At 40.1% G+C, this 23,507-nt stretch overlaps 2 protein-coding genes and 1 long non-coding RNA gene across 8 annotated transcripts; all 3 read left to right on the top strand.

Annotated features, from left to right (window-relative positions):
- LOC8081160 (syntaxin-132) lies at positions 3,953-8,614 on the top strand. The gene is made up of 12 exons (XM_002461460.2): positions 3,953-4,213; positions 5,111-5,215; positions 5,364-5,420; positions 5,583-5,631; positions 5,726-5,814; positions 6,157-6,230; positions 6,324-6,366; positions 6,818-6,904; positions 7,047-7,124; positions 7,254-7,334; positions 7,972-8,037; positions 8,164-8,614. Exons 1-12 carry the CDS (start codon positions 4,196-4,198, stop codon positions 8,326-8,328), a joined length of 912 nt encoding a protein of 303 aa, XP_002461505.1. The 5' UTR covers positions 3,953-4,195; the 3' UTR covers positions 8,329-8,614.
- Positions 9,603-10,139, top strand: LOC110432513. The gene is made up of 2 exons (XR_002449960.1): positions 9,603-9,879; positions 9,989-10,139. It is a non-coding gene; the product is annotated as an uncharacterized LOC110432513 (long non-coding RNA).
- LOC110432512 (histone deacetylase 15-like) lies at positions 11,282-23,167 on the top strand. Of its 6 annotated transcripts, none has more exons than XM_021453078.1 (18): positions 11,282-11,574; positions 12,041-12,585; positions 12,701-12,791; positions 13,569-13,627; positions 14,140-14,218; positions 14,611-14,675; positions 14,778-14,833; positions 15,055-15,178; positions 15,305-15,430; positions 15,532-15,582; positions 16,153-16,221; positions 16,851-16,959; positions 17,252-17,331; positions 18,827-18,909; positions 19,356-19,401; positions 20,038-20,206; positions 22,275-22,359; positions 22,668-23,167. In XM_021453078.1, the coding sequence occupies exons 2-18, from the start codon at positions 12,067-12,069 to the stop codon at positions 22,678-22,680; spliced, it is 1,824 nt and encodes a 607-aa protein (XP_021308753.1). In that variant the 5' UTR covers positions 11,282-11,574; positions 12,041-12,066; the 3' UTR covers positions 22,681-23,167. The 6 variants fall into 6 exon arrangements, with proteins under 6 accessions (XP_021308753.1, XP_021308752.1, XP_021308749.1 ...); XM_021453077.1 differs by having other exon boundaries at positions 22,235-22,359; XM_021453079.1 differs by lacking the exon at positions 22,275-22,359 and having other exon boundaries at positions 11,287-11,574; positions 12,041-12,315; positions 12,421-12,585.

Genomic DNA, 23,507 nt, shown 5'->3' with positions numbered 1-23,507 from the left:
TGTAATCGTGGAGGTAGCTCCATTTTTGTAAAACTCGAGTTTTCACGGTCTATAATAGTATACATAGGTGCCTTCGTTACTGCTAAAAACGATTTTATTTCTCAACACTGCATAGAAGATGCATGGCGCTTTCATCTTTTGTCGTTTGTCATGCTCCAAATCTAAGAAGATGGAAATAGGATATTGTATAAATATGTTACACTAACACGTATAGCCTGATCACTTGAACTTATCTACTGAATTTGTTAGTTATTTAGTATATTTTTTTCTCATAATAAATCAGCTTATCAGCTAAGCGAACAAACTAGATTTTTTTTACGGCCAATCGCGTAATGGAACTACCACAAATGGGTAGTGGCCAGCGTAGGTAGTACTCACTCCGGTCATCGTGTGCAAAATACAAAATTGAACAAACCTTTAAAGTTACAAACATCAATAAAGCTTAAATATTTTGGCTTATGACTTTATAATCATCAAGATATTGTATGGAAAAATAATTACAAATTCACGTGATTTTAAAAAAGATTTTAAGTATATACATTTTAAAGCTAAACACTTGTGACAATAGTAGGTCCTCATCCGCAAAAACGGATAACATAGGCCTTGTTTAGTTAACCTCGAAAATCAAAAAGTTTTTAAGATTTTCCATCACATCGAATCTTTCACCACATGTATGAAGCATTGAATATAGAAAAAAACTAATTACACAGTTTACCTGTAAAATCGCGAGACGAATCTTTGATCCTAGTTAGTCTATAATTGGACAATATTTGCTATAAACAAATAAAAATGCTATAGTGGCGAAATCTAAAATCTTTTTACATCTAAACAAGGCCATAATCGATCACCAAGACAATTATTATTATTATTATTATTATTATTATTATTATTATTATTATTATTATTATTATTATTATTATTATTATTATTATTATTATTATTATTATTATTATTATTATTATTATTATTATTATTATTATTATTATTATTATTATTATTATTATTATTATTATTATTATTATTATTATTATTATTATTATTATTATTATTATTATTATTATTATTATTATTATTATTATTATTATTATTATTATTATTATTATTATTATTATTATTATTATTATTATTATTATTATTATTATTATTATTATTATTATTATTATTATTATTATTATAAGCCCCGCTTGGCTAGCTAGAGTAGAGCTTTCTCCATCGTAGGAACATGCCCGAACGACATCCGAGAGCGCCCAATACCATAACTTCTCGCCGGCGGGTACTTGCCGTTGTTTAATCATTCTTTCACAATAATTTAACCCAGCGCGCGAATGTGGACTAGCACTATGATTAGATTATACTACTGCATTAGAGCAGCCGTAGTGGGAAACACTGTGTTCGGTTCGACAGAGGGCTCTACCAATGATTCGACCGGTCCTGCTACTCGGCTCACAATGTATAGAACCGAATCTGGCTCGATAGCGGGACCCACACATAGAAAAAAAAGGACATGAAGCCGTTGGAGCCATGCTATATGTTACAGTAATATATTTTTTTAGGCCTTGTTTAGTTCCGAAAAATTTTGGGAAATGGACACTGTAGCACTTTCGTTTGTATTTGACAAATATTGTCCAATCATGAACTAACTAGACTCAAAAGATTCGTCTCGTCAATTTCGACCAAACTGTGTAATTAGTTTTTATTTTCGTCTATATTTAATACTCCATGCATGCGTCTAAAGATTCGATGTGACGGAGAATGTGAAAAATTTTGCAAAATTTTCTAGAAAGTAAACAAGGCCTTATTGCACAGCGGTTGGTTCTATGGCTGGGAGCTGCTCCTCCATCGAAACGAGGCCACAGTATATCGTACCGGGTACGATTGCCGCATTAAATGTATAGGACTGCCTTCGACGCGTACACTGCGGCTGCTCTTAGTATACTAAGGCTTTGTTTAATTCAATAAAAAATTAAAAAAATTCAAGATTTCTCGTGACATCAAATCTTACGACATATATATAGAGTATTAAATATAGATAGAAACAAAAACTAATTGTATAATCTACTTATAAATCGTAAGATGAATCTTTTAAGAGTGATTAGTCTGTAATTGAATAATAATTACTTATGAAAACGAAAGTGATACAATGTCCGAACAAAAAAATTTAGGAACTAAAGGGGTGTTTGAGACTGCTCTGCTCCACGTTTTTTAGCCAAATGGTTTCAGTTCCACGCACTCAGTTCGAGAAAAAAAGGTGGAGTTGTGAGAGCACCTAAAGAGGTAGTACTTCACGAACTCTAGTTTTTTGGGAAGCTGCTCCACGTTGGAGTTTATGGAGCACAGTACCAAATACACCCTAACGAAGGCCTAGAAAGACGACATGATTGGATACTTGTTTTGGATTACAGCAATGAGCAGGAAAACATGCTTGCGCTGCCCTCCAGCTCGGACAGCTTGCCCCAAGCGGGCCCCGCGCACCAACCGTTCGTTCCGCACGGCCGCCCACTCCACCTCCGGGCAGTGGCTGGCAGGTGGCAGCCGACCCGACCTGACGCGGAGTTCCAGCGCAGAGCAAGAGCGGCCGGGAAAAGGAGGAGTTGGAAAATCTGCTACGGCTACATGAGGCAGTGAACTACTAGCAGTCCGTTGGAGTAGGAATGAATGGATATGTAACCTGGAGACGGGGTTTTTCGTCGTCGTCAATTCAAAGCGAATTTCAACGGATTGAGAGGTGGAAAAAGGCTGTTGAGACGAGGTCTCCCATCTTCTACTCAAACACTGTTATTTTTTTAAAAAAAGTTACTTTAAATATTTTTTCTTGGTCAGTAATGAAAACATGCTAAGGTAACAAAAATTATAAGCTGCTCCCTCTGCTTAGGAAATGACACAAGTAGTTGAGTCTTCAATCAAAATCTAAGGTAATTCAAAATAAGATAAGGCCCTGTTTAGTTTCCCACCCAAAATTTTTTCATCCATTCCATCGAATCTTTGGACACATGCATGAAACATTAAATATAGATAAAAAAATAAACTAATTACACAGTTTAGTTGAGAATCGCGAGACGAATCTTTTAAGCCTAGTTACTCCATGATTAGCCTTAAGTGCTACAGTAACCCACATATGCTAATGACAGATTAATTATGCTTAATAAATTTATCTTGAAGTTTTCTGACGAGCTATGTAATTTGTTTTTTTATTAGTTTCTAAAAAAATCCTCCCGACATCCTTCCGACACATTCGATGTGACATCCAAAAAATTTTCATTGACAATCTAAACAGACCCTAATAACACTATAATGCACTACATTTATTAATGAGTAAATATGCAATAACTATTTGTTAAACGTCTGATTTTTAAGATAATTTTATGCAACATTTTCGTACAACCAACTAAGACCGTTCATGTCGGTAAATTTTAGCGTCCATCACATTAAATATTTGGACATATGTATGAAGCACTATTTGTTAGACGCCTGATTTTTAAGATAATTTCATGCAACATTTTCGTACAACCAACTAAGGCCCTGTTTGGTTCACCTCGGTAAATTTTAGCACCTATCACATCAAATATTTGGACACATGTATGAAGTATTAAATATAGAAACTAAAAACACAACTAGATATTATTTGTCAAATAAAACGAAAATACTTAAACTTTAACACTCCAACCAAACACTCTCTAATACAAGTAAATTTTTACTTCTATGATTTATTATTTGTCTTAGTGTGACAACCTATCAACTTTTTTATTTAACTATAAAAACAATTATAAGTTGTTAGTTATTTTTGTGCTAATCCATATCAGATTTTGTTAAGTTTGTAGTTTTGTCTAACAGATTTTTTTAAAATACTGCTCTTCCTCTATCATTTGTGGAGAACTGGAAGTCTTGAGTGGCTGGATTTGCATAAAAATACTGTTCTATTTCTATCTACGACACTTCTTTCCCTTTCCTCGCTGAATACACAATTCAATTCACACCGCTGGAATGGAGAGAGAAATTGCCAGCCTGCCTGCCGAAAAAGATCCCGGGTGGCCCACCTGCCAGCCTCAGCACCCGCAGCGTTAACCCCTGCCCACCCCACCTCTCTCCTCAGCTTTAAGCATCCTCTGCGGCGCAACGGCCACACCTCCTCCCCCGGCCTCCGCTCTCCTCGCCGCCCGCCCGCCCGCCCGCCTCTCTCTCCTCGCCGCTCGCCGCCATGAACAACCTCCTCACGGTAAGCGCCCCTCGTCTCCTTCCCTCCACCCTCTTCTCTCATCCGGGAAGACTCCCCCGCCTCCGCAGGCGCTCGCCGGGATCCGGCGCGCGAGCTTGAGATCTGGGGCGGCCCGGTCGGCGCTGCCCGCTCCTCCCGCAGGGGCTCTCCCGCGTCCAGGGAGGGTCCCGGAGCCAGAGCTTGGTTCGCGGGATCGGAGGTAGCGGCGGTGGAGTGATCGGTGGGGGAAGGGATTGCTTGAGCTGCGCGGCGGCGGGTCGGAATGCGGGGCGTGCGGTGGAAGGAACCCGCCCCGGGGTTCCTCCGCGACGTGCGGTAGGGTGGATGCTTGCCGGATGCTCGCCTTAGATCTGCGTGGTTTTGGTTCGGGAGCAGGTGAATTGCGTTGGAAGCAAAATGGGCTTGCTGAGCTTCTGGCTGCTTCTATCGTGCCTTCTTGCGTTGAGCTATTCTCTTATTTACCTTTGGAGTTTGGAGTGGACTGTCCTGCTTCAACCATCTATCTCAATGAACAACTGCATTAATTGCTCGTGGAGCAATTGCCTTGATTGAATAGCGGCAATGATCACTAGTAGTTGTATTTAGTGCTGCCGTTGAGGTTCTAGTTCGGGATACTTTGTATTCACTAGAGTTTGATGTGTTTTAAAGCTTGTTCTTTTCGCATCTCCTTGGCCATAACTTTTTCATGGTGCATCGTAATCTTTGTTAAATTACACTTTTGCAATGGAAAGGATGTGCAAGATTCAAACTGGAAATCTATCTGCTCTGCTTGGATGGAATGCTGATATTCCCTATGTGGGCTGCAACCCTGTTATTATAATAAATTATAATTTACCATTCCTTGGTGATTGAACTGTAGTACATGTGTAGCATATGATGAACATTCATATTTCACAGGATTCCTTTGAGCTCCCTCGGCGGGACTCCTCAAGAGATGCGGACATTGAAATGGGAATGCATCAGGCTGATGCTTCAGACAACTTAAAGGATTTCTTGAAGAAGGTGATGTTTGCATCTCCATCCTACCATATTTACATTATTGTTACATGTATTCTGCTGTCTGCATCGAATTGCATTAATATCAATATTGTTAGTCCAACTCCAACACTTTCCCTTCTGATTAATGACATAATGCTTTGTGATATAACAGGTCGATGCAATTGAGAGTTTAATTGCAAAGCTGACAAATCTATTGAATAAGCTCCAGGTACATTCATTCCACCATTCATTTGTTGTCGCTTTCCTTTTCTTATGCTAACGGTCTGGATTTTAGTAGTCACAATGGAATTTCATTTCTGAATTACCATTTTCCTTATGAATTTACATTGGATATGTGCATTGATATCAGAAACCTAACTTTTGTCTGTAGACTGCAAATGAGGAATCCAAAGCAGTTACAAAAGCAAGTTCCATGAAAGGTAAGTACTTGTTTATTCTAGTAGATTTAACCTTTATCTGAAATACATATTCACTCTTTTGGAAATACCTCTATGCTTAAATTCTTTTTCACAGCAATTAAGCAGCGGATGGAGAAAGATATTGATGAAGTGGGGAAAATTGCTCGTCAGGCAAAGACAAAAGTTGATGAACTGGAAAAAGATGTATGCTCTTGCTTGACCCTGATAGTTATCAGTATTTGTCTTAGCAATATCTATATAAATCAAATTGGTCCATGCTTATTGTGGAAATTATATAAATGCGTCATAAATTGGCCAATCGTACTTCTGATAATTGCTAGATGAAATTAAGAGCCTCATTACCTTACTACTTTGTTATATGTCATTTTGTAAGATTTTTTGTTCTGAAACATTGCTAAATTCACTGTAACCAAACAACAGTTCTTGAAACTTATGAAATATGTATCTATAATTATTTAAATTGAGCTGACTTGTGCGCTGCTATCAACAATTAACCTTGAATTGTTCGCTACCATTGTGGAACAGAACTTATTGAATAGGCAAAAACCTGGATGTGGAAAGGGTTCTGCCGTGGACCGATCAAGAGAGCAGACTACTGGGTAAATTTACATTTTATCTCAGAGCCTTAGTTATGCTGCTTACTTGCTTACATGAAATTTGTTGTTTATTCAATATTTTGTCCAATTCTACAGAGCAGTAAAAAAGAAATTGAAGGAGCGGATGGATGATTTTCAGGTACTGTGTTGCTGCCTTTCCATGCATGTGATCCTTATGCTATTTTGTGATATTATAAGATCCTATTAACATAGGATGATCTTAAAACATAAACTTGTACCAAATTAATTGCTCCTAGGAAGATTTGCATGTTTCTAAAGTAGCAGAGAGAAAGTTCTCTACTTTTCCATGCTTAAGAGAGATCCAATTATAAGAATTCTGCGAGCCTGATTCATTATAAGCAGGGTGAGTATCATCATTGATGATTGCATGTTTTATTCAACTAAAAAAATTATAAAAATATGGCCAGCTACTTGTTTGGTTCTCAGTATTAGTTAGCTGATGGTATGGTTCTAGAAGGGCTTCAAGTTTGTAAATCATTGTGAATACCTGCCAATTGCCAACAAATCTGTGGAGAAAGTTAAATACATTGTTTGTATCATGTAAGTTACCCTGTTAACATATGGTGCAGACCTTGAGAGAAGCAATCAGGCAAGAGTATCGGGAGGTTGTTGAAAGAAGGGTTTTTACTGTAACTGGTAATCGTCCTGATGAAGAGGTGAGTATTGTACCTGTGACCACCGTACATTTCACCTGTGGTTATGATTGTACATGTCATTGTGTTGTTATTTTCCAGTGAACTTTGATCTATGATTGACTCCATAATTTCTCATGCCATGTGATTGCCTCTAACCCTGCAGACAATTGATGATTTGATAGAGACTGGAAAAAGTGAGCAAATATTCAAAGATGCTATCCAACATCAGGGAAGAGGCCAGGTATGTGGTCTACTATAGTTACGTAGGTCATTACGTGTTATGAGGTATATTGGTTTTAGGTAACAGGTCTAACTATGTTTGTTTACAGCATTGATTTGTTATGAATATGTTACTTTTTTATATTTGCAGATACTGGACACAGTTGCTGAAATACAGGAGCGACATGATGCTGTAAGGGATCTAGAGAGGAAGCTTTTGGAGTTGCAACAGGTGGTGCCTTTTTCTTTTTTTTCTTTTCTTTTTTGGCATAAGCTCTTCTTATGTACTTCCTCCATCCCAAATTGTAAGTCATTCCAAGAATCTTGGAGAGTCAAACTTTTCAAAGTTTGACCAAATTTATATGATAAAATAATAATTATTATGATACCAACTAAATATCATTAGATTCTTTCTTAATTATATTTTTATAGTAAACTCACTTTACGTTACAAATCTTAGTATTTCACTCTATAATTTTGGTCAAACGTGAAAATACTTTGACTCTCCAAGATTCTTGGAATGACTTACAATTTGGGATGGAGGGAGTAATAAAAGCTGTAGGCATTCAATGAGCACAGGTCCCCTCAATATACTGTCTAGTTTCCAATAGAAGACAATAAATAAATTACATTAACTGGTATAGTTGCTGCGTCCCTAACTCATGTGATTATGTGGTCTGGGATGGGTTGGGCGGTCAACTGTTGGAGCTGGCTGCTGGGGTTAATTTAGAACATTTAGCCTTCAACTCTTGGAGCTGGCTGCTGGGATTAATCTAGAACACTTCAAGAATATATAATACACATAAAAACACATGTACTTTTCAGTAAGTTCTGCCTCTTTATACCATTTCTTTGTTTTTGTGTTTTAGATATTCATGGACATGGCAGTTCTTGTTGAGGCTCAAGGAGACATGATCAACAACATCGAGACACATGTAAGAGTTTTCCACTTCTGCATTGAGCCTGCTGTATATAGTACAAGCACCATATTTGTTTTTTTAATAATTAATCGCAAGCTTGATGAAATCACTTGCATGTCAATTTCCACCCTCTGTTTCAAGGTCTCGAACGCCACCAATCACATACAGCAAGGTGTGACCGCACTCCAGAGCGCGAAGAAACTGCAGAAGAATTCGAGGAAGTGGATGTGCTATGCCATCATCCTACTGCTGGTGATAGTGGTGGTCATTGTCGTCGCGGTCATCCAGCCATGGAAGAAGGGCTAGCGTGGTTCCAAACAGGGAGGAGGGCATGGCATGGGATATACCTTGTTGCCCTTTTTGCTGTTTGTGTAATATGTGTGCAGTTTTTTGTGGGGTGATTCGTGATTTATTATATCGTTGTACCTATGGTCGACACATCAGAAGCTTTGGCATTTCTATTCATTCTGTGTGTGTGGGGGGGGATAGTTCGGTTCGGTGGTAATGACACTCCAATGGCTCCCGCTCCGTGAAATGTCGTTGTGATCATATGCTGATGAAAAATGGCGCTTCTCGAATGCTGCTTTCTTCATATCCATCGCTGAAAAATGGCTCCTTCCACTGGTTCTGGGTGTGAAGTGTTTTGGAATTTGGACCATCCAGATAAGGTCTTGCGACGACCCATCCCTTGGATTTGAGGTGGCCACTACCATCACCACAATACAAAAACCTTTGATTTGCTGCTGCTGAACCATCATCGACAGATTTCTTGTGACGAAAATTTTGCATGTGTGACGTGAATCAATGTTTTCAAGTCGTCTGTGCTTCGTAAATTCGACACTGACCCCCTCTTCCAGCCCTATCTCCTAGTCCCAGCCGCCCTATCCTTGACGTTGGCGGCGCCCTTGATCCACGCGACGCGACTACGTGAGATTGCCATCGCGGCCTCATGGCGCGCCGTGATCTCTTGTCCTCTCCAGACTTGAGCCGCAGCGCCTCCAGAACTCCATAGTCCAGGCTCCAGGCGCCGTGCCTCCTCAATCCTCTCACCCGACCTAGGTAGCCGCCCTCATCCCTGTCTGGCCGTCCCCAATCCCCACTCCCCAGCATCGACGCCCACCACCCACGAGGCAGGGACACAACGCTACCACCCCGTCCATCAATGGCGCTCGCTGGAGAAGGAGTCTCTGCTCCTGCAACTAGGGATACGAACGGATATCACTGATATCATATTTGTTTTTATATTTTTATCCGATTCGGATTCGAATATAAATAATGTCGGATAAGATATGATTGGATGTCGACATCATAAATATACGATTTAAGTATTTATATACGGATATGATATTGGATATTGAACATTCAGACTCAAATACGGACAGATCTAAACCCCCTCTAAATGAATTCGACCTTAAATACGGTCGAAAAATATGCGTACCATTTTCATTTTCCTAAATGCAAGGAAGGGCAAGAGCAATTCACACTTACAAAGTGAGCCGATGACAAAGTCGGTTAGTGTGTGTTAGTCTTGCTGACAAAATTGCAACCCCCCCCCCCCCCCCCAAAAAAAAAAAAAAAAATTCCTCGGCTCCTCAAACGGCTAGAGCAGACAAGCCAGTCGCGACTCGCGAGTGAGGAGGCACTGAGGCCGCCGGTTTGCTGCCGCCCGCGGAATTCCTGCGTCGCGCCACGCTGCTTTCCTCCCACCGTATCTGAGCTCCTCATCCTTTTCTCTTCATGGCGGGGGTGGGGATCTGCCTGGCCAGGCTCGTCGTCGATCCCCTGCTCCTCTCCGCTCAGCAGATCGACGCGCGGTGGGCATCTGCCGGGGGTTTTGTTATCTCCTCGTTTTAGTTGGTAAGGAAGCTCGTTGGCGTTCTGGTTGGATTGCTGTAGTAGCTTTTTTGCTGCTGGGCTTGGTTGATGTATGGTGATGGGTACTAAAAGCAGTTTATATATTCCTAAGATAAGAAATTCTGGAGGGTTCAGTTCATCCCACGGAGATGCATGATTGCGGGGCGGGAGGTCCGGGATTTTGTCGAGGGGTGGTACTGGAGGCGCCTGGAGTTTTGATTTGTTTCGTTTGGAGAGACTGGAAACTAGACCATTTTCGGTGATGTTGCAGTTGTCTTGGACTCCTGGCGATGGCTGTGTGGACTGTGGAGGTGGGGTCTTCCCTAGAGTTATACTGACGCTGTGGTGTAAAATTGTTACAATGTTGCAAGAGATAGTGGGGGAGCCAAAAGTTTTATGAAGCCTGAGCGTAATGTTATAGTAATACTAACAAGAAAAACATGATGAAAGATTATAAGAGAGGTTAAGTGCTAAGAGAGTAGTGACTCGCTGACTAAGTTTAAGCATGCTCAAGCGTTCCTAATTTTTTAAGAGTTTAGTAGACATTACAATTTTGATTTTAAATTGAGGCCTTGTTTACTTCGCAAAAAATTTTGCAAAATTTTTTAGATTCTCCGTCACATCGAATCTTTAGACACATGCATGAAGTATTAAATATAGACAAAAATAAAAACTAATTACACAATTTGGTCGAAATTGACGAGACGAATCTTTTGAGTCTAGTTAGTCCATAATTGGACAATATTTGTCAAATACAAACGAAAAAGCTACAGTGTCGATTTTGCAAAATATTTTGAAACTAAACAAGGCCTAAATAAATAAAGAAGAGAGTGAAGAACAATTGAGAAAGAGCAAATAAATACATAAGTTTATGTCTATCTGCCCTCTTTCCTTTTTATAGAAAATGTGTGAGGGAAAATTTTCATAATTTCTCCTAATAGGGTTTGTATTTTAAAAAATATTTTTTAAAAAATCATTATATCACAATGTTATGTGATTGGACCCTGGCAACATTAGTATGATTCCTAACATATATTATTTTAAATATATATATATATTAATTATATAGGTGCTAATTTGTCACAAGATGTTAGAAGGCCTTGTTTAGTTCCCTAAAATTTTTGCAAAATTTTTCAGATTCCCCATCACATCGAATCTTTAGACGTATGCATGGAGTATTAAATATAGATGAAAATAAAAACTAATTACACAGTTTGGTCGAAATTGACGAGACGAATCTTTTGAGCCTAGTTAGTCTATGATTGGACAATATTTGTCACATACAAACGAAAGAGATACTGTAGCAATTTTGCAAAAAATTTAGAAAGTAAACAAGGCCTAGAAGTTGCTCAAAAAATAAAAAAGAAAAGAGAAAAAAAAATGTATGGGCTTTTATTTAGTGGCCCCAACAAACCCACGCACCGCCGGCTCCTTGCAGCGCAGCGCCGCCGACGCTCATCTCCCTCGCAGCGCCGCTCAGGCGGTCCCTCAGCGCAGATCTGCTCCTTCCCCCACTCGCGCTCAGGCTCGGTCCCAAGGATCGGATCTTCCGCGCGTCGGCGGCTCCCCCTCGGCGGCGTCCAGCGACGGAGGGGCAGTCCCAGGCTCGGCGGCGGCGTCGGCGGCTCCCCCCACCTTCTCTCGCCAGTCGCCTCGCGCCCTCGCCTGCGTCCTCCGCGCACCGGCCGACGACCCTGCGTACGCACCTCCCTCTCCCCTCCCGCCGCTGCTGTTCCCGTGGGAGCCCGGCCAGCTGCCCAGGGTGGCCGGGCCTTGGCTCCGCCGGTGGCAAGAGAGATGGATGGGATTTTAGAAGGGTTTAAGTTTGCGCGGCAAAATTAGGTAGACACGGGTGAGCATCTGTATGAATTCGGCAAAAACCCCATTTCCGGAAAGTACCTTCGCAGCAAAAATCCCATTTCTTGGCGCTTTGTGGTTATGATGTTCAATTGTTAGTCAGTGATGCTGATGCCACTGTCCTATTATGGCTGTGGTTGTTACTACCTGCGCTTTAGGTGGGGTGTGAGTATGTCTGCTTGCTCGTAGTGGGATTTGCCACTGGCACCCTTGAGTGATTATAGTATAATCAATAATGCCTGGTTTTATATGTTTAAGGTGTGTTTCTTGAGCTAGTTTTTCATCTGTTGGTCTTGTTTACACGCAGATTTGAGCCTCACTGGATATCCTCTAATGGCATCTGATATGAGAGCACCTAGCAGTGGCAAAAAGAGTGAGACCTCCCATGGCATGAAGTGTGGGGTCTCTGATCAAGCTTGTCATGGCAAATGCCAAAGCTGTGACATTGCTGCAAAACCTATTTGTTCTGGAGTGGATGGAGTCTCCTCGTTGACTGGTAGTCATACTGATGTGAAGGCCTCAAAAGAGAACTGTGGAGCATGCAGTCTGAACAATGATCGTGCTGATTCTTTAGAAGAAGAGGTAAAGGGTTCCACAGCGAGGATAGGTCATGTTGAGAGTGCTGATCCTGATGGCTGTGTGGATGTAAAAAAGGAAAGTTTCATGGCTGTTGATGATCTACCACAGGAGTTTGAGGGGGAGCAAGTTGGGGCAACACTGGAGGATCTGTTTTTCTTTAATGGTGAAGAGGAAGATGACAGTGATTGGGAACCTGCTAGTCGCCTTGTTGAGGATAGATGGTTTTGCTTTAACTGCACAATGCCGATTGTGGACCAGATTACACATTGCATGGTAAGATTAATTTTTGTGGTCAGGCAAGCAGTGTAACTTATGAAAAGTTGCAAATTCTATTTAGTACATATCGTTGTTTTAACTCCTCTCTTTGGTGTTTGTTCTCATATTCTAGAATTGCCGTGAGCTTAAGGAATCTGCAGTAGATGGATATGATGTTTTCAAAAAACAAATTGCACAGACAGCTTTGTTATCTGCCGACACAGGTGTTGTTTGCCTTTGAATTAATGTTCTGCCGTTACTTTTCAATTTTCATTGTCACATGTCAGATATTTGTTAAAATTTTAATACTTGTTTTTTATTTGCTTATCATGGTTGGAACTATAACTAACTAAAAGAAAAAATAAAGACGAAAGATGCACGAGAAGCTATGCATAGACTACTACTAGGTTAATTGACCTAGCCTAGTATCCTACTGAAATTGGCACATATTAAGAAAAATGCTGTACAATCTTTTCAAGTAGGCATCCTTTAAACCATGCATGCGATATGCATATCTTTCGAATTTGGATCAGTGATATGACCAACACAATAAAAACCGACACATTGACACTGCCGCATGTTTCCAAATATGTTGACACTCTACTTGCTCCATTTTCCTCCCTGTCTAGTGGGCTTTATAAAACCCACCTTTGATTTGACATGGCTTCTTTTATCATGTGATTTACTCCGATTAGCACATGTCAATGGAACTTTGTCATTGGCAAGATTTGATAAGGATCCAAAACCATCTGAATCATTTGAATCATGAAAGAAGGAAATAGAATGGTCTTACACTGTATCACAAATGTATGTTCACCGAATGTGTTCCACTTCATCAAAATAGAATGGTGTTACATGGAATGACAAATAAAAAATGTATGTTTACCATCACACAATAGTTTTAAGAATCTGAATGTGTTCCACCAAATCAATTTCTCATATGCCTATTGTATTCAGTTTCAAATTTCTCATTTGCTCACGCTATTGACTATTCTATGCAGAGTTGCTGCCAGTATCTACAGCGATTGGTTTTGATGAAAGAATGCTGCTCCACAGTGAGGTAAATACGACTTGTGAAATTTGAACTAGCAGATATGATGATATATTGTTTGGGTTAAAGCTCTTACATCAAGGGTGGTAGCTCGTAGTTAGCAAGGATATTTTGTATTGGTCTTAAGCTTTCTTCACTTAGGTGGCCTATTTGTTTTCTTGCATGCTGTGTATGATATAAACCTGTTTAATGTCACATTAAAGAGCAAAATCAGAACTTATGGGCACAATTTTATACTGTATTTGTTCTGCATTTTAAAAAGCTACTTTATCCATTTGTGATACCATAAGGTCTCCATTCTACCATTTTTTTAATACTTGAGTGTTATAAATTCTGTCTTTTGTTCTCACTATGCGTCCAAAGGAAATGATAAAAAAAAAATCTGTTTTAACATATGGTTATACGGATCCTTTCACTAGCTGTGTGTTCTAGATTATTCCCTTCAATTCCTGACATCCTGTGTATCAACTTGTGGAGTCTGTAATTATTGTTGAACTGATGTATGATACTTCACATGCTAGCAGCTAGAAGTTAAACCAAATCCGCATCCAGAAAGACCGGATCGCCTTCGCGCCATTGCTGCAAGTCTTGCTGCTGCAGGTGCATACTATCTTTTACCTTTGTTAATCTGGTTGTCTTTTAAAATTTGTGTGTAGCCTATGTGTTTTATTCATGTCAAACGAAGGTCTACTGCACTATTGGTATAGTTGCACTTACGAAGCTCTACTGCAAGAAAACTTTTTATTGAAAATGCTGCAAGGAAACTCCAGTGTAATATTTTGGTGATATAGTGATAAATTTACAAAAAGGGAGATGCAATTTAGATTGTATGATCTTTCCATTGTAGCAAAAAAAGGATGATACCTAGACAATAACTACAGGATTGTGGTCTTGTAGCAAAAACACGATGTCATGTCAACAAGTGGTTTGGTGAGTGTCCTTTCTATTCTAGTTGTCATTAGTACACACTAACTCGTCGCTGTATCCTTCAGGGATCTTTCCCTCAAAATGTGCTTTGGTACCTCCTCGAGAAATCACGAAGGAGGAACTCCTTATGGTAAGTAAGAGGTTTGCAGGTGTGTCTCCCGAGTATAGATTTTTTTTTTGTTTCATAATCTCTCTGATAGCCCTGACGCACTGAAATTTTGGTAATTCCTAGGTTCATAGTCCAGACCACATTGAAAGTGTCGAGCAGACAAAGAACATGCTTTACAGGTTCTGCTTGCTTATTTTTTTACTTTCAAATATTTTCTTCTTAATATTAAAGATACACAGCCCTCTTGCTTGTTCAAGACACCCCCTTTTTTTTGTGGAAATGCCATGATCTGTTAGTTTATCGCTAACTGTTTTGGTCATTATTGAGTATTAATGAATGCTTAGCCTATCTTGGCATTTTTGTGTGAAAATCAGTCTTGGGCTAATAACACAATTTGCAGTTACTTCACTTCGGATACTTATGCAAATGGACATTCAGCATGTGCTGCCAAACTTGCAGCTGGATTATGTGCTGATCTTGCTAGTTTGATGGTATCTGGGCGTGTTCGTAATGGTTTTGCTCTGGTACTGTGCTTATGATCTTGTACCTTCAAATTTTTCATGAAACTTTTTCATTCTGCACAGTGAGCCTGAAGCGTAATTGGTAGTTATGTATTATTCTTCATATTGATTGGGTCTATTGGAAAACAGGTAAGACCTCCTGGGCATCATGCAGGGGTGAAGCAAGCAATGGGTTTTTGTCTTCACAACAATGCAGCAGTGGCTGCTTTAGCTGCAAAAAGAGCAGGTGCCAAGAAAGTCCTCATAGTTGACTGGGTAATGATCTTGCATAGATTCTTTTGAACTACCTATTTTATAGTCAATAATGCTAATTAATGTTGATTATCTCATCAGTAGGTTCTCAATTGTTGTTGCAGGATGTGCACCATGGAAATGGCACACAAGAGATATTCGAAGGGGATAAAACAGTGAGTCGTCTCCTTTCCTTTTATGCTTGTGGCTTTCTTTTTCTTTTAATGTCACAGAATAGCAAAATTTAAACCTAGCATTGACTTTGTTGCCTTTTTCATGTTTTTTCTGCTTTATAGTGCCTATTCATTTTTTTCGTGCTGTATGTTTCCCCTATTTATTCTTCTGACAAAGGATCACATGGAACAGTTAATAGTGATAGCAGAGATTAAATAAAGTGCAACTTCAATGTATAGTAGTGTTCTACATAACACATTGTTGAAGTTTGAACTGCTTTGGATTTCAAATTATTCATCATGGCTGTTTTGTGGATTAATAGTAGAAACAAGGATATGTAGCTGGGTTTTCCCAGCGCTAAGTAATTAACGTCTATGTGCTATCACAACAAAGATATTATCAAACCTGAGTTCAAAAATGTAATCATGTTATCTAACCTGTGACCTTAATCACATTTAATTACTTATTATGCACTGTCCTTATGTGCACCATTGTATATTCTTTATCACCATGAGCTTGCTAGCTGTCCAAATTTACAGTTGTATGGAATGTTCCATTTTTTTTCATTTCAGGTCTTGTACATATCATTACATCGTCATGAGGATGGAAACTTTTACCCTGGAACTGGAGCAGCTCATGAGGCATGTTTAACAAATTTGCAGTATAATGTCTTTTTTTCTTGAAGCTGTATAATTGAATGAAATTTGACTGCTAGCTGAATGTGTTACTAAGAACAACATGCATGATGAATCTAAACTGTTTGAAAGCTTTTTTTCACGTGTCAACAGTACTTGGACATCTTAGAGTTTCGCCAATAGATGAGCAACTGAAATTTCTTGTTTAGATTGTAATTGATCCAGATTGGTTAAGTCAAACAGCTTTGTACACTAGAGCATTCGGACCAAAATATCAAGTACTCCATTCCAAATTATAAGACGTTTTGGCTTTTCTAGATACATAACTTTTGCTATGTACTTAGATATACATTATGTCTAGATACATAGCAAAAGCATTGCATCTGGAAAAGCCAAAACGTCTTATAATTTGGAATGGAGGGAGTACTATATATCACATTTATAATGATGAATAGTTAACACACTGGAGATTCATTTCTACTATCGTAATACATCCAATTGTAGCCAGGCATATCTTGCTAACCAAATTAGGAATGGTTGTGTCATTTCTTTTGCAATTGGTGTACCACCTTTCTCAATGTTTTGATTCCAAGCTGTTTCAAATTTGTACATGTAATTTCTTGCGTGAATCTCAGGTGGGAGTTCTGGATGGTCAAGGATTCTCAGTTAATATACCTTGGAGCCGTGGTGGTGTTGGAGACAATGACTACATCTTTGCTTTTCAGACTGTGGTGCTTCCAATAGGTAATAATAAAATAACATTGAGATGTGTGCTATTCTTGTGTGCTTTGTCTTCTAGGAGATCTGACATTGTTCACCTTGTTAGAAAGACACGTAACTCAAATTTATCAAATTGGAATGCTGCCTTCTTTGCTTCATATGGCTGTTGTTTTTTTTCTTATGGGTGAAAAAACATGTTTGCTAATAGCACTTGAACCATTTGACTTACATGCCTTCATGGACTCATATTTTTGCAATATTGTTCCACAGCTTTCTTACTGTTATTATTATTGTTGCGAATCTTGTATTTGTGCAGCTGCAGAGTTTGCCGCAGACATCACTATAATATCTGCAGGATTCGATGCAGCTAGAGGTGACCCTCTAGGTGGTTGTGATGTAAGATTCCTCTTAATTTTGATTGCTAAACTCTAAAATGTGGCTGCTGCCCTCCTGTCCTGTGTATGCATTACATTCTTTTACTTTGTTTACTTTGTTTCTATTGGGAAATGAATGATAAGACTCAATACTTAAGCAGATGACTTCCCTCTTGGAAGTTAGGCTGACCTTTCTTTTTTACATTATACAGAAACCGAGTTTATTTGACCAGCTTATTTGTAGAAGCTAGATTTTGAGCTGCTTTTAAGCATTTGATTCTATCAAGGACATGGTTCTTAAGGTGGTAAGGTGAGACATAGCGAGGCACCCCCGTCCAATCGCCTAGGCAATCATAAGGCAAGGCAAGGCAAGGCGTCGGCATATGATTCTTAGAAACTTCAAAGAAGCAGCATGGAGTAGGGAGAAAAAGGAAAAAAAGAAAAGAAGAAGGCATATTCACAAACTTTCTAGGTTGATAGGTTGAATGGGATTCAGGAACATAGTATGCTACTTGTGAGAGATGGTGACGAAAATGACCCTTTTTATGCAGGCTGGGGACGACATTCTTGGGTCGAGGGCAAAGTTCAAAAAGGCGGCGCCTAGGCTCCGCCTAGGCCCGATTAGACGCAAGTCGGAGGGTGTCCGCCTCGCCTAGGGGGTAGGCGGACCCCTAGGCGGCGTCGGTGGGGGAGGAGGTGCGTGCGGGTGGCGGCGGGTGCGAGTGGCGGCGGCAGGCGCGTGCAGAGGTGGGATAGGCGATGTCCCTCCACCGGTCTTGTCCTCGCCGTTCCCTCGCGGCACAACAATGACGACCTTGGATGAGAGCTGCTCGAGCGTCCCAAGGAGGCCTGTGAAGGGATGTGGCGGCGGGAGCACCTGCACCTCTGTCGTCGAGGAGGAAGAGTCTCTAGAGGAGGCGGGAGCACGACAGAGGCAGCTCATCAGGCGATGTCAGGCGGTCACAGCAGGCAGATCTGCCAAGGCAGGTACGCGTGGGGGCGGCGTGGATGTTGGATGGCGGTGGGTGGAGGTGGCAACATCAACGGGGGCGGCGGCCGATGGGGAAGGAGGCAGCAGTTTGGGCGAGATGGTGGACTCGAGCAGAAGAGTTCGCGTCTGAGAGAGGGACCAGGATGAGTGGATAAGTGTCGGTGGGGGTTACAGGCTTACTACTTGGGCTTTTAACTGGGCATATATCTCCAATATTGACCATTTATCTCCTTTTTTTTTCTTTTCTTTTAAGTATATATGCATGCATTAGTCACCGTCTAGCCACCGCCTTGGAAACGCCTAGGCTCGCCTAGGCTCTAGGCTATGGGTCACCGCCTAGATACCGCCTAGCGCCTTCTTGATATTACTCTTGTTTTCTAGTTGGTTGTTCTGTGGACTTTCAGGTTCTTCTTTTTAATGGTTGAGTTGCGTTGACATTTTCTGATGTGCAATTAGCCAATTACATTACATTCTGAAGCCACATTATGCTAATAGTTTTTGTGTAACTTTCCTTCTTCAATATTAGGTCACTCCAGTTGGATACTCTTGGATGACATCCCTGCTAGCTGATTGCTCAAATGGAAGATTGTTGGTGATACTTGAGGGAGGGTACGTACCTGGTTCTCTTCTCAATTTGAGAAAAATACAACCAATTTGTAGAAAGTTGAAAGTTAAGGTAGGACATTATACGTGATACTGCTATGCTCTATGCAAGACATTAAGCCCAAACAAAAAGAATTTAGGACTTGATTGTCATGCTATGTGCCTATGCAACTTCATTAGGTGTATATGTTTTATAACTAAAAAATGCCAATGCCAAGTTGCGACATCAAGGTTCAAAGGAACTATTGCTTGTATGCTGCTGTAGTAGTATTGGGCTGAAAATGTGGAACCTACTGTGCATATCAATCCTTAGGGTTATATATATATTTTTTTAAGAAAATGATGCCTTTTTATTGACAAAAGTATCTTACTCTAATAAGCGCTCTGGTGGTAGGCCCTTTTTGAGAAAGTTTCCCGGTTAATACTCACAAAACGTCTGTGTTGTCCTACAGATACAATCTCCAGTCGATATCCTCATCAGCTACTGAAGTTGTTAAGGTATGTATTCTTTCTAATAAGTAATAGTATTAGTGTGAGAATGGGATGTGTAAATATTTCAATTCTTTTCTCAAACATGCAGGAGAGCTCTATATCATTTCATTAAGAAAGAAATGTAGAAAGATAGATATAATTTTAACAGTTTAGCCACACAAAATTGAGCGACCAACTCACACAACACAGACTAGATGTCTGGGTAAGTGACCTTAGAGTCACAGAGTGCTTCAGCACCGACCATGCACAAGAGAGCAATCTTATCAGCAACTTCCAGCAGCACTAGAGACCCTTGGTTGGGCACCATTGAAGACAGTCATTCTGGTGCTTCCAAATGTAAATATTACAACAATGTGTTTAATGTATCAGCTGCTTGTTAAATTTCCAGAAAGAAGCAACAGTTCTATATTCCTATGAACGTCTTGTAGTTCAAGGACTAAAGTTTCAGGGATTGTTTCAAGGTTTGCTTTTTTAACATTAGGAAAGATATCGATGCTAAGATGTCAAGCATCGTGCAGTTATTTGGTCATAGGCATGCTAACACTCGACAACATGGTAGATTGTGAATGCAGATAATTAACCTTTTGATGCTGTCGTCAATTTAGCAGTGGGTTAATTATTTGGTTTTTGTGATGAATGCAGGTCCTACTTGGGGATGGTCCAAATCGTGCTTCATTTGTAGGTTCACCATCAAGAGAGGCCTTGAAGACTGTTTCTCAAGTCCTGAAGATTCAACAACGATTTTGGCCAGTTTTAGGTCCAACATATGCATCACTACAGGCACAGCAGGGGTCGGTTTCTTCCAATCATAGTGAGTAACATCACTGGTTATTGAATTGCATAACCATCATGAAACCTCATAGCAAGAAGGCTGGTTACCTTTGGATTTGATATTAGAGACTTGCTTCCTAACAATTTATATGAAATTTTTAATAAGAAGTGATGATCTGAACGTGTGACATGATTAGAAGAAATCCAAGTGAAGTTTGAGCATGCATTGGATTGCAAAACAAAATATGCAAGCATTAATTTCAATTTTCAAGAACCAAGGAACAACTTTGCACTGAATATATCTTTCATTCTTTCTTTAGCTGCTCCTGAGTGTTGATCAAAAGTCGGAATCGTAATGGGTTGGGTTGGGTGTGGGGGGAGTACCTGTCCTCAACAGTGGCGGACCCAGGATTTAGTGAAGACTAGGGCCATATCCTAGCGGCCAAAATCCAAAAGCTATAACATAAAGTATAGTCTATTGAACAACACTGCGTATGTGTTCATACTTGTTGATCGATTTGAATATATTTATATACTCATATTCTAGATTTTACCACGCGAAATTTTTTCAAAGAAATCCATATTTTTTTAAAAAAATATTACTAAAATGTCATTATTGTAGTATATATAATAAGTATAACCATATACTCTGTATGTATGCATACTTAATATACATATCATCCTAAATGGTCTAGTATAATCACATACTTCGTCTACATACATTTTGTCCGGTCATATGCACCCTAAATATACAGATATAGACATAGGAGTAACTACACGCTATATCACATATTAATAGTTCGTGAAATTTTTTGGTTTTTGCTACTATAGTATTTTCATTTGTATTTGACAATTATTGTCCAAACACGAACTAACTAGGCTCAAAAGATTCGTCTCGCAAATTACAGGTAATCTGTGCAATTATTAGTTTTTGTTTTTGTCTATATTTAATACTTCATGTATGTGTCCAAAGATTCGATATGACGAGAAATCTTGAACAATTTTAAAAACTAAACCAGGCCTCAAAAGTTGCTCCCAAAATTTTTAGGCCACGACTAGGGCCATGGCCCTAGTGGCCTTAGTCCTAGGCCCGCCCCTGGTCCTCAATACATTTTTTTTCTCGACTACGTAGGAGAACTGCGTATCATTGTATTAAAAGAAGAGAAAGGGAGTCATACAGAGACCCAAATTTTTTTTGGTCGTCTTTCTTTGTCTAGGGCTTTTTTTGGAGTGGTTGTTTTGGAGGGTGGTTTTTGTGTTTAGTGTTCCTTTTGCGTGTGTTGGTGTGAGTTTGGGGTGGTGTTGAACCTGTTTTGTACTTCGGCATTTATGCCTCCTTTTTTCTCTCCTATCTTAATGCAATGATACGCAGCTCTCCTGCGTATTTCAGAAAAAATACAGAGACCCAAACACACACACACAGAGACCCAAACACACACAAACTGACTGAAACTAATCGCCTATGACTGAGAAGGACGACCTGACCATAGACCTTCTACCCACCATCCCAAGCTGCGTGCAGGGACAGCCCCTTAGCACCAGCTAAAGACCATAAAATGGCCTCCTCCCGAGCCAGGTTCAAAGCCGTAGACAATCTAGGGGTAGCGCCATTGAAGACGCAGTCATTTCGATGCTTCCAGATGGTCCAAGCACCTAGGATGATGAGGGAATTCAATCCTTTTCGCACATTACCTAAGGGCTAGTTTGGATTCAACCATTCCCCTTGGGGATTGAAGTGGATTGAGGGGGAATTGAACTAATTTCCCCCTCAATCCCCTCCAATCCCCATGGGGAATGATTGATCCAAAGGAGCCCTAAGGGGTGAAATTCTGCACTTGCACCCATGGGTTGGACCCCGTGCTGTGAAGTTTCCTGCATGATTGCCATATTTGCATGGCTCCATGCACGCACGAAAGCTCACACACCACACCTTTTGTTTTAACTCCTATTTTTCTGGTTTCGGTTGTTGAGTTAGCCTTTTGCCCCCATTTTTTTCTTTTGAAAGGTGTCTTTTGCCCCTTAGTTGTGTAACTTTTTTCAATGAACATCCCTTCGCCACTGCCCATAGGTGAAGTCATGGACTCTCTCACCTGCACCTGCATCCACAGGTGGAATTTTGCACCCACACCGACCTGTTGTGGCACCCCCAAGTACCCCGCACCAGTGGGTTGGACTGCCATCCCTAGATAAGAGGTGTTGGATCTTGATTTGGCTCTTAGTTCATTTCTGAGTATGTCATGAAGGCTATAATTTATCTGAGGATATATTCCTTTCTTGTATACTTGTTTTACTAATTACTACTCCCTCCGTTCCGAATTATAAGACGATTTGGCTTTTCTAGATAAATTTCTTTTGCTATGAACTTAGATATATGCTATGTCTAGATACACATAGTAAATGCAACGTATCAAAAAAAGCCAAACATCTTATAATTTGGGACAGAGGGAGTATTGCTCTTGATTAGAAGGATTCTGACATAATTCTTTGTTTTATATGTATAGTCACCAAACGTAATGAGCTGAAGAAAAGGAAGCATTCAGGAGGATTAGGGCCCTTCTGGTGGAAGTTGGGAAGCAAAAGGCTTCTGTACGAAGCGCTTTTTGAGCACCGTCGTCAGAGGAAAATCAAGGGGTCCGGAGAAGGAAAAGCAACTGGTTTCAGCAGTACCTTAGATGGGTAGTTCGCTGACTGTTGATCTTCTAGGCATGAACAGGGTAGTTCGCTGACTGGGTTTCCTAAAGCAGAGTAGCTTGCGTTTACCTAGAGCCTAGTTTTGACTGGTTACTTGGTCTGCCGTTTCAGATGAAGTTTGACAGCAACCCGTTGTGTTAACATGCGTGGTGTATCAACCGAAGTTTCATGTTACCATCTTTTTCTTTGGTTGGTTCGTACCATAGATGTATGTACTGGTCATCGATAGAAAAACCTTGCTGATCTGGAATGGCATGCGTCTCAGTTATTAAACCCTGTTATTGCATATGGATTTTTGCGATTTTCTGCATGATTGACTGCGACGTCTGATGTGCATTTGTTACTCAACTGATTCACCGTCTTTCAAGTGTGTTAATTGACTTGGGATTTTCATGTACTATAATGTGATGAAGTGGACGATGGTGTTTTTCATGCAAATGGATTGTGCTGCCTTTGAGGAGCTGCTGTTTTTATCTGCATCTTTGATAGGTCAGTTACCAGCCTACCATCCATCACTGATCACCATCATTGATCAGCATCACTGACTCCGTCCCTGTGATACCGAGGTGGCTAGAAGTTTGAACTCGACTGTTATTTTTGCCTTAAAGGATGAAGCCATCTGCTCTGGTTTAGTATACAGTATACCTATC

This window comes from Sorghum bicolor, chromosome 2 (assembly GCF_000003195.3).
Source record: "Sorghum bicolor cultivar BTx623 chromosome 2, Sorghum_bicolor_NCBIv3, whole genome shotgun sequence".
Classification (NCBI taxonomy): Eukaryota; Viridiplantae; Streptophyta; class Magnoliopsida; order Poales; family Poaceae; genus Sorghum; species Sorghum bicolor.
This window is presented reverse-complemented; position numbering and strand designations above follow the sequence as displayed.

Coding starts and splice junctions, on each gene's coding strand:
- LOC8081160 (XM_002461460.2), top strand. Junction 6,231..6,323: donor TCAAGAGAGCAGACTACTGG/GTAAATTTACAT, acceptor CCAATTCTACAG/AGCAGTAAAAAAGAAATTGA. Junction 6,905..7,046: donor GTAATCGTCCTGATGAAGAG/GTGAGTATTGTA, acceptor CTAACCCTGCAG/ACAATTGATGATTTGATAGA.
- LOC110432512 (XM_021453074.1), top strand. CDS start 12,067: ATGGCATCTGATATGAGAGCACCTAGCAGTGGCAAAAAGAGTGAGACC. Junction 12,586..12,700: donor ACCAGATTACACATTGCATG/GTAAGATTAATT, acceptor CTCATATTCTAG/AATTGCCGTGAGCTTAAGGA. Junction 12,792..13,568: donor TTTGTTATCTGCCGACACAG/GTGTTGTTTGCC, acceptor TATTCTATGCAG/AGTTGCTGCCAGTATCTACA.